Below are 11,133 nucleotides of genomic sequence, written 5' to 3' on the forward strand. Positions count from 1 at the left end.
TGATCACAACTCCCTGACCTTTACTATAGTCATGGAGAGGGATAGGAGCAGACAGTATGGGAAAGTGTTTAATTGGGGGAGGGGGAATTATAATGCTATTAGGCAAGAACTGTGGAGCACAAGTTGGGATCAGATATTCTCAGGGAAATGCACGGCAGAAATGTGGAGGTTGTTTAGGGAGCAGTTGCCACAAGTGCTGGGTAGGTTTGTCGCACTGAGGCAAGGAAGGGATGGTAAGGTGAAAGAACCTTGTATGACAAGACATGTTGAACATCTAGTGAAGAGGAAGAAGGAAGCTTACTTAAGATTGAGAAAGCAAGGATCGGACAGGGCTCTAGAGGGCTACAAGGTAGTCAGGAAGGAACTGAAGAATGGACCTAGGAGAGCGAGAAGCGGGTATGAGAAAACCTTGGTGGGTAGGATCAAGGAAAACCCCAAGGCGTTCTATACTTATATGAGGAACAAGAGGATGGCCAGAGTGAGGGTAGGGCCAATCAGGAATAGTGGAGGGAACTTGTGCCTGAAGTCGGAGGAGGTAGGGGAGGTCCTTAATGAATACTTTGCTTCAGTATTCACCAGTGAGAGGGACCTTGATGTTTGTGAGGACAACGTGAAACAGGCTGATATGCTCAAACAGGTTGGTGTTAGGAGGAGGATGTGCTAGAAATTTTGAAAAACACGAGGATAGATGAGTCCCCTGGGCCAGACGCGATATACCCAAGGTTTCTATGGGAAGCAAGGCAAGAGATTGCTGCCCCTTTGGCAATGATCTTTGCGCCCTCACTGTCCACTGGAGTAGTACCAGAAGATTGGAGGGTGGCAAATGTCATTCCCTTGTTCAAGAAAGGGAATAGGGATAATCCTGGGAATTACAGACCGGTCAGTCTTACTTCTGTGGTGGGCAAATTATTCTGAGAGGTGGTATTTATGATTATTTGGAAAAGCACAGTTTGATTAGAAATAGTCAGCATGGCTTTGTGAGGGGCAGGTCATGCCTCACAAGTCTTATTGAATTCTTTGAGGATGTGACAAACACATTGATGAAGGTAGAGCAGTGGATGTGGTGTATATGGATTTTAACAAGGCATTTGATAAGGTTCCACATGGTAGGCTCATTCAGGAAGTAAGGAGGCATGGGATTCAGGGAAATGTGGCTGTCTGGATACAAAACTGGCTGTCCAATAGAAGACAGAGGGTGGTGGTAGATGGAAAGTATTCAGCCTGGAGCTCGGTGACCAGTGGTGTTCCACAGGGATCTGTTCTGGGATCTCTGCTCTTTGTGATCTTTGTAAATGACTTGGATGAGGAAGTGGAAGGGTGGGTTAGTAAGTTTGCCGATGACATGAAGGTTGGTGGAGTTGTGGACATCGTGGAGGGCTGTTGCAGGTTGCAACAGGACATTGACAGGATGCAGAGCTGCGCAAAGAAGCGGCAGATGGAATTCAACCCAGAAAAGTGTGAAGTGATTTATTTTGGAAGGTGGAGTTTGAATGCAGAATACAGGGTTAACAGCAGGATTCTTGCCAGTGTGGAGGAACAGAGGGATCTTGGGGTCCATGTCCATAGATCCCTCAAAGTTGCTACCCAAGTTGATAGGGTTGTAAAGAAGGCGCATGGTGTGTTTCATTGGCAGGGGAATTGAGTTTAAGAGCCGCGAGGTTATGCTGCAGCTCTACAAAACCCTGGTTAGACCACACTTGGAATATTGTGTTCAGTTCTGGTCGCCTCATTATAGGAAAGATGTGGAAGCTTCAGAGAGGGTGCAGAGGAGATTTACCAGGATGCTGCCTGGACTGGAGGGCAGGCCTTATGAGGAAAGGTTGAGGGAGCTAGGGCTTTTTTCATTGGAGCGAAGAAGGATGAGAGGTGACTTGACAGAGGTGTACAAGATGATAAGAGGCATAGATAGAATGGATAGGCAGAGACTTTTTCCCAGGGTGGAAATGACTATTATGAGGGGGCATAATTTTAAGGGGATTGGAGGTATAGGGGAGATGTCAGAGGTAGGTTCTTCACACAGAGAGTGGTGAGTGCATGGTATGCGCTGCCAGCAGTGATAGTGGGGTCAGATACATTAGGGACATATAAGCAACTCTTGGATAGACACATGGATGATAGTAAAATGTAGGGTATGCAGGGTAATTCAATCTTAGAGTAGGATAATCGGTCGGCACAACATTGTGGGCCGAAGGGCCTGTACTGAACTGTTCCATGTTCTATGTTCCAGATGAACAGGAGATTTGACAGAGACAATAGATAAAACACTGCTTGATGTACAGCGGGAAAGTGCACAGGGAGAGAGAGTGGAGGATGTACAGGGGAGAGTGTGGAGGGTGTACTGGGGGACAGAGAGGAGGATGTACAGCGGGAGAGTGCACAGTGAGAGAGTGGACGATGTACGGGGGAGAGTGGAGGATGTGCAGTCGGAGAGGGTGGAGGATGTACTGGGGGAGAGAGTGGAGGATGTATGGGGGACAGAGTGAAGGATGTACTTGTGGGGGAGAGTGGAGGATGTACGGGGGGAGAGTGGAGGATGTACTGGAGGAGAGATTGGAGGATGTATTGGGGGGGTAGTGGATGATGTAAGGGGGAGAGAGTGGAGGGTGTACAGGGGAAAGAGTGGAGTATGTACTGAGGGAGAGAGTGGAGGATGTACAGGGGAGAGAGTGGAGGATGTACTGGGGGGGGTGGAGAGTGGAGGATGTACTGGGGGAGAGAGTGGAGGATGTATGGGGGAGAGAATGGAGGATGTAATGGGGGACAGTGTGGAGGACGTATATGGGGAGAGAGTGGAGGATGTACTGGGGGAGAGTGTGGAGGTTGTACTGGGGGAGAGAGTGGAGGATGTACTGGGGAGAGAGGGGAGGATGTATATGGGGAGAGAGTGGAGGAAGTACTGGGGGAGAATGTGGTGAATGTAGTGGGGCAGAGTGTGGAGGATGTATTGGGGAAAGTGTGGAGGATGTATGGGGGAGAGAGTGGAGGATGTATAGGGGGAGAGAGTGGAGGATGTACTGGGGGAGAGTGTGGAAGATGTACTGGGGGAGAGTGTGGAGGATGTACTGGGGGAGAGATTGGAGGGTGTACTGGGGGAGAGAGTGGAGTATGTACTGGGGGAGAGAGTGGAGGATGTACTGGGGGAGACAGTGGAGATGTAGGGGGGCAGAGACTGGAGGATGTACTGGGTGAGAGAGTGGAGGATGTACTGGGGGAGTGTGTGGAGGATATAGCGGGGCAGTGTGTGGAGGATGTCCTGTGGGAGAGTGTGGAGGATGTACTGGGGGAGAGAGTGGAGGATATATAGGGGAGATATTGGAGGATGTGCTGTGGGAGAGTGTGGAGGATGTCCTCAGGGAGAGATGTGGAGGACGTACTGGGGGCGAGAGGGGAGGATGTATAAGTGGAATGAGTGGAGGATGCACTGGGGGAGAGTGTGGAGGATGTACTGGGCGAGAGATTGGAGGATGTACTGGGCGAGAGTGTGGAGGATGCACAGGAAGAGAGAGTGGAGGATGTACCGGGGGAGAGTGTGGAGGATGTAGCGGGAGAGAGAGTGGAGGAGGTACTGGGGGAGAGAGTGGAGGATGTACTGTGGGAGAGAGTGGAGGATTTATTGGGGGAGAGATTGGACAATGTACTGGGGGAGAGATTGGATGATGTATAGGGGGAGAAATTGGAGGATGTACTGGGGGAGAGTGTGGAGGATGTACTCGGTGAGAGTGTGGAGGATGTACTGGGGAAGAGAGTGGAGGATGTACTGGGGGAGTATTTGGAGGATGTATAGGGTGAGAGTGTGGAGGATGTATAGGGGGAGAGAGTGGAGGATATACTAGGGGAGAGAGTGGAGGATGTACCGTTGGAGAGAGTAGAGGATGTAACGGGGGAGAGAGTGGAGGATATACCGGGGGAGAGTGTGGAGGATGTACTGGGGGAGAGTGTGGAGGATGTATAGCGGGCAGATTGGCGGATGTATAGGGGAAGAGAGTGGAGGCTGTACTTGGGCAGAGAGTGTAGGATGTACTGGGGGAGGGTGCGGAGGATGCACAGGGGAGAGAGTGGAGAATGTACTGGGGGAGAGAGTGCAGCAAGTACCGGGGGAGAGAGTGGAGGATGTACCGGTGGAGAATGTACCGGTGGAGAGAGTGGAGGATGTATAGGGGGAGAGAGTGGAGGATGTACTGGGGGAGAGAGTGGAGGATGTACTGGGGGAGAGAGTTGAGAATGTACTGGGGGGAGAGAGTGGAGGATGTACCGGGGGAGAGTGTGGAGTATGTATAGGGGGAGACAGTGGAGGATGTACAGGGGGAGATTGTGGAGTATGTATGGGGGAGAGTGTGGAGGATATATAGGGGGAGAGATTGGAGGATATACTGGGGGAGAGAGTGGAGGATGTACTGCGGGAGACTGTGGAGGATGTACAGGGGAGAGAGTGGAGCAAGTACCGGGGGAGAGAGTGGAGGATGTACCGGTGGAGACTGTGGAGGATGTACCGGGGAGAGAGTGTTGGATGTTCTGGGGGAGAGTGTGGAGGATGCACTGGGGGAGAGAGTGGAGGATGTACTGGGGAGAGTGTGGAAGATGGAGTCGGGGAGAGTGTGTGAAGGATGTACTGGTGGAGAGAATGGAGGACGTACTGGTGGAAGGAGTGGAGGATGTATAGGGTGAGAGAGTGGAAGATATACTGGGGGAGAGAGTGGAGGTTGTACTGGGGGAGAGATTGGAGAATGTATAGGGGGAGAGATTGGAGGATGTACTGGGGGAGAGTGTGGAGGATGTACTGGGGGAGAGAGTGGAGGATGTATATTTGGAAAGAGTGGAGGATGTATTGGGAGAGAGTGTGGGGTATGTACTGGGGGATCGAGTGGAGGATGTACTGGGGGAGAGAGTGGAGGATGTACTGGCGGAGAATGTGGAGGATGTATTGGGGGAGAGTGTGGAGGATGTACTGGCGGAGAATGTGGGGGATGTATATGGGGAGAGAGTGGAGGATGTATTGTGGGGAGAGAGTGGAGGATGTACTGCGGGAGAGAGTGGAGGATGTACCGGGGAGAGAGTGGAGGATGTATAGGGGGAAAGATGGAGGCCTGCATTGTGTTGAGGGGCTGGTCTGTTGCAGGATTTAACCTTCTTCCTGTCTGGAAGTGAGTGGAGAATTGGGAGGATGAGTAGTAGGCCATGAGAGGGGAATGGTTTGGTGGGAGGGAGACGAACGGTGCTACAAGAAAATAAAACAAGCTGTTTTTATTCTATCAGACGGCAGACTGTATTTTTCCTCCTGGCACCCGCTTGCAGCTGCTTGACGATGACCCCAGTGGTTGTGTTTCTGGGATACTGTGCTGTGGAATGGGAGAGGGAGAAGCCAGAGGCGAAGGTGAAATGAATTCATGATGAGTTGTTACAGTGAAGACTTTCCTTTTCTTTCAGGTTTTTTTCGAGAGTGTGTGGCTAAGATGGTCCCGGGATTTCCTTTGCAATAATGACCCACAATTCTAGTAAGATTCCAGCCTGTAACATAAGCTATGACCAGGGCAGCGTGCCACTGGTCACTGTCTACAGCTTGGTACTTGCTATCGGGGCCCCTGCCAACCTGGTGACCTTGTTCCTGTCCCTGATAAAGATCTGCAGGAAGAATGTCCTCTCGGTTTATCTGTTCACCCTCTCGCTGTCTGACCTGCTGTACATGGGCACCATTCCCCAGTGGATCATATACGTCAAGAACCACAATAAGTGGACCCAGAGTGACACAGCATGCCAGATGACTGGCTTCATCTTCTTCAACAACTTGTACATCAGCATCCTCCTTCTGTGCTGCATCTCGACTGACCGCTGCCTGGTTGTCCTCTACCCTATCGAGTCCAAGTGGCGCCGTCGGCGAAGGACAGCGGTGGCGGTGTGCTTTGCTGTCTGGCTCCTAGTGATGGTGGTCCACCTGCCTGTCTTTTTCCTGTCAAGTGTGAAGAATGTCAAGGACAAGAATGACTCATGCTTTGAGACCATCCCCATGCCCCCACTAGTGGCCAAGTTCAACTATGCCCGATTCTGTGTGGGCTTCTGCATCCCCTTGTTCATCCTGGCCCTCACCAACCTGTTGATCTTCCAAAGGATCCAGGCCAGCCCATGCCTCAGCCTCCGTGAAAAATCCAAGGTGAAGTACCTTGCCATCGCCATCATACTGATCTTCCTTGGTTGCTTTGCCCCGTACCACATCATCCTCCTCGGCAGAGCCATCGTCTTCTCCCTGTATCCGGACAGCTGCTGGTTTGAGGAGAAGATCTACAGCGTGTCGACCCTCTTTCTCTGCCTCTGCACCATTAACAGCGCCATCAACCCGATCCTCTACATGTTCTCCTGTGAGAGTGTCAGGCAGGAGCTCTGTAGAGAGATCCAGTCCATCAGAAACTGCTCCAGTCGCCGTAGCAACAGGTCAGAGAGTTACATTCTGAGAAATGGGCAGATATCAGGCACGTCCATGTACAGAATAGAACATGTTACCACTGAAAACTGACCTGAGATTGGATAAAGAACTTGCATATGGTGACTGACATTTAACGTAAACTCATGTTCTCAATTAAACACGACTGGATTGCAGAGTAAACTCCAATAGGGTCATGTTAGTGGTCAGCTGGGAATGCTATGCAAATTTCTGTGTGCGCACAAAACAATAGAGCCTTCCACCAGTTCCACATGGTCTGGAAATGACCCGACAATTCCCTCTCAGTATTGCTAATGAAGCTAATGTGCTGGAGCCCCTTGTCTAACTACCTCGACCCAGGGCCAATGGGGAAGGAGATTGAGGTCAGGAGGTTACATTTGCTCCCCGTCTCACCTGAAGGTAGTCTTGAGACTGTGCCAGGTGATGTGGACAGCGTACTGGAATATGGCCCGCGTTTCCGGTGGTTCGTCTGTCACTACAGGATTATCACGCTGAGAATCTTTGGGAGTGATAGTTGACAGGGGATGGTGTGACTCCAAAGGGAAAATTATTCAGAGCAAGCTATGTGTCCTGTCACCAAATCTACTGCTTCCTTCGTCTCTGGGGACAATGAGCAAAGGAATGTGGGTCAGTCAGCCTGACTCCAACCACTCCAACATCAATTTGACCAACCTTCGTACGATCACTCCGTAATACCAGCAATAGTCAGGTGTTGTCTACAGCCTGTCTGAGAATCTAGTCAAAGGATTGTAACTTTGGGACAGTCTGGATCAATTCCCAAAGGGCTCATAACAGTTAGGATCCAGAATTCAGTCGAGATTGACAGTTTCATTCAGGGACGTATTGTTCACTAGGACAACTAGATTTTTGAAGGTTTTTAACAGTCATGGAAACAAGCAGAATCCAATCAGCCAACAAACCTGCCATTCTGTGAGATGGTGGCTGACCTTATTAATTTCCCTGAGTTAGCGCTACATTTTTGTACACTGTTGACCAGCAAAAATCTATCAATCTAAAATTTAATGTTATCCACTGAGTGAACATTGCTTGTATTTAGTGCACACAGTTCCCACTTCACGCTGTTTTCATGAACACAAGGTTCCTAAATTCCCTCCTGAATAACCTGACTCTGGGGTTTAAGGTTGTAACATCTTAAGAAGTAGGAGCAGGATCTTCTTACTCTGTTCCTCAAACCTGCCCCACCATTCAATACGAATCAGAGATAGTAGGAACTGAAGGGTCTAGGCCCGAAACGTCAGCCTTTCTGCTCCTATGATGCTGCTTGGCCTGCTGTGTTCGTCCAGCCCTGCACCTTGTTGTCCCACCATTCAATACAATCTGTCCTGAAGAAGGCTTGCAGACCTGAAACGTTAACTCAGCTTTCCCTCTCCACAGATACTGCCAGACCTGCTGAGTTTCTACTGCAATTTCTGTTTGTGTTTCTGATTTCCAGCAACCTGCAGTTCTTTGGTTTTGCAATGCAATCCAAATGCTGTCTGCTCCCCATGTATCTTTATTCCGCAAAAGATTAAAAATCTATCTCAGCCTTAAATAAATTCGCTGATGGCCCAACCAGGACAATCAGGAGTCCTCAAAATATTTAAGAAGTACTTAGATAAGCGAGTGAAATGCCATAGGAGACAAGTCTACAAACAAAGTGCTAGGAACTGAGGTTAGAATAGATGGCTGTTTGATGACCATTATGGACATGATGGACCAAAAGGCTTCTTTCCACAATGTAAAAACTCTTTATGACTCTCTGGGATACAAAATTCCAAACATTCACACCAATCTAAGTAAAGAAATTCCTCTTCATCTTAATGCTCAATGATCCCTATTCCTGAGACCAAACCCCTGTGCCCTAGATTGCCCAATAAGGGGGAAACAACCTCTTAGCTCTTGATGGGGACAGTGTAGAGGGAGCTTTACTGTGTATCTTACTCCATGCTGTCCCTGTCCTGGGAGTGTTTAATGGGGTACAGTGCAGAGGGAGCTTTACCCTATATCTAACCTTGTGCTGTCCCCGTCCTGGGAGTGTTTGATGGGGGACAGAATCTTCTGTTTTTTTTTCCTTTATTCATTCTCAGGATGAGGGCATTGCTGGCCAGGCAGCATTTGTTGCCCATCCCTAATTGCCCAGAGGGCAGTTGAGAGTCAACCACATTGCTGTAGGTCTAGAGTCACATGTAGGCCAGACCAGGTAAGAATGACAATTTCTTTCCTGAAAGGACATTAGTGAACCAGATGGGTTTTTACAAAAATCAGCAATGGATTCATGGTCATTATTAGGCTCTTAATTATTACTGATTTCAAATTCCACCATCTGCCACAGATGGGATTCAAACCAAGGTCCTCAGGACATTACATGGGTCTCTGGATGAATAGTTTGGCAATAATACCACTGGGCCATTGCCTTCTCTATGAGAGGGTGAAACAAAAGTTGATGAAATCATTTGAAAGAACTGAATTACATCATCAGATATTGTGTGGTAAGGAGTGTAATATCTGGAACGATTATCTCTGTTCATTTCGGAGCACATACTGTAGATAGTGTTATATAAATCCTGCAATGCAATGAAATATCACTAGTTATGGGTTTGAATAAATATCTTCTCAGGTACTCTGGTCAACCTCTTGGTGATTGCCTCTCAGGGACTGTGGTTCACCTCTTGTTGACTATGATTGGATTACATAGAGATGCAAACACATTTATAAGCAAGTGCTGATATTATAATCTCACAAACACCCGCTATAATGGAGCTCATTACAGTAAGAACCACGTTAGCCAGGCCCAGTTAATCCCCAGGGTTGTCCCTCAGGATGGAAGCTCCCTTGATTCAGAGGAAGACCGGGAGCGGATGTCCTGGGATTCCTGGACACCAGTGATGGGGCGTCAATTAGATTCATTAATAAGACCATAAGACTTAGGAGCAAGAGAAGGCCATTCATCCCATTGAGTCTGTTCAATGTGATCATGGCTGATCTGATAATACTCAACTCCACTTTCATGCCTTTTCCCCATAATCCTCAATTCCATTACTGATTAAAAATCTATTAATAGCAAATTGACATCCATTGTCTTTGAGATCCCCACAATCTCATAATGCCACAAGGATTTAACAGGATCCACAACTTCGGAAGGCTGTTGCTAACCATCTGCCCAAGCCTTGCACTGCCCTGACGTTGAACTACATGACTGTTCGTTCATTGTCTCTGGGTCCAAATCCGGGATCTCCTGAACAGTGCAGTGGCTGCTCTACCAGGAGAGGGACTAGTACTGATTCAAGGAGACTACCTTCCTCAGGGCAATTAGGGTGGTACAATAAATGCAAGAAAAAAGCCACCAGTTCTCAGACACTTAGGTGAGTTCTCAGAGGCTGTTGGTTTCCATGGTGAGTACCAACATTGATAGGAAAGGAGCGAGTGGCAAAGCTGTAAGAGTGGATGGGGAAAGTTAAGCAAAAGTACCAGTGTGTACTAAATATCAAAAAGTAAGGCACATCACAGGACTTACTGGATTAAGTAATCTAACACTTCCTGTTAAAATAACCACCAGCCTGAGCAAAACCACACATTTATTTCCATAACTATTGTAAGTTCATATCGAATCTAGGTGAATGTAACACATTCAGCTGCACATAAATAAGGAATCCAGATGCATCGTCAACATGCTTAATGTGAAACCTGTACTATTTTTAATTGCATTTTTAAAAATAAAATTATTAAATATTGTCTGCAATTTGTGTCTGATTTCTGATTGTATCAGATTCCAGTCTAGACTTTTCTGTTTCTTGGTCAGACCACACTTTGATCTATGTCATTTTCTCAGAATATTTCTTCAAGAGGATGTGTGCATCTAATTTTCAAGAGAGGTTATACAAAAAAATGCAAGCTAGAATAAAGCCGGGAAATGCTGGCAGTACATGCAGATCTTAACAAATGTGGGATCTGACATGAAATTTCTGATGAAGACCAGATCTCTCCCAGTTCCATCCTTGATGTGACCAGCATGAATGCAGCTCTACCTGTACCTCACAAGCCTGTTCCATTCCATTTCTTAGTAAGATACAACAGAATGGCTGCTCACATTGTTCTTCTGTATCATTTTGGATAGACCTCAGTTAGGCTATTAAGCCCAGTTTTTGTCTCCTCAATGGATGGGTGCCTTGAGATTTTGTAAAGAGTGCAGAGTAGGGACAATGGACTATTTTTTTATTCATTCACAGGATGTGGGCATTGCTGGCGGAGCCAGCATTCACTGCCCATTCCTAATTACCCAGAGGATAGTTGAGAGTCAACCACATTGCTAAGTATCTGGAGTCACATGTAGGCCAGTCCAGGTAAGGATGGCAGATTTCTTTCCCTAAAGGACCTTAGTGAATCAGATGGGTTTTTCCAACAACTGGTAATGGATTCATGGTCTTCAGTACATTCTTAATTCCAGATATTTTGCTTTACTGAATTTAAATTCCACCGTCTGCCATGGTAGGATTCAAACCCAGGTCCTCAGAACATTAGAGATGACAAGGTGTAGAGCTGGATGAACACAGCAGGCCAAGCAGCATCAGAGGAGCAGGAAGGCTGACGTTTCGGGCCTAGACCCTTCTTCAGAAAAAAGAAAAAGGGTCTCGACCCGAAACGTCAGCTTTCCTTCTCCTATGATGCTGCTTGGCCTGCTGTGTTCATCCAGCTCTACACCT

General features: G+C 47.8%; 1 protein-coding gene across 3 annotated transcripts in view; it reads left to right on the plus strand.

Annotated features, from left to right (window-relative positions):
• The window catches only part of LOC109925492 (probable G-protein coupled receptor 132), a 105,482-nt gene extending 97,806 nt beyond the window's left edge, over positions 1-7,676 (plus strand). For all 3 annotated transcript variants that reach the window (XM_048600412.1, XM_048600414.1, XM_048600413.1), the window contains one exon: positions 5,425-7,676. In XM_048600412.1, coding sequence (XP_048456369.1) covers positions 5,477-6,505 — 1,029 coding nt within the window. In that variant the 5' untranslated portion in view covers positions 5,425-5,476 and the 3' untranslated portion in view covers positions 6,506-7,676. The remainder of the gene's footprint in view (positions 1-5,424) is intronic.
• The last annotated feature ends 3,457 nt before the right edge of the window (positions 7,677-11,133 follow it).

Source organism: Rhincodon typus, chromosome 8 (genome assembly GCF_021869965.1).
Source record: "Rhincodon typus isolate 14 chromosome 8, sRhiTyp1.1, whole genome shotgun sequence".
NCBI lineage: Eukaryota > Metazoa > Chordata > Chondrichthyes > Orectolobiformes > Rhincodontidae > Rhincodon > Rhincodon typus.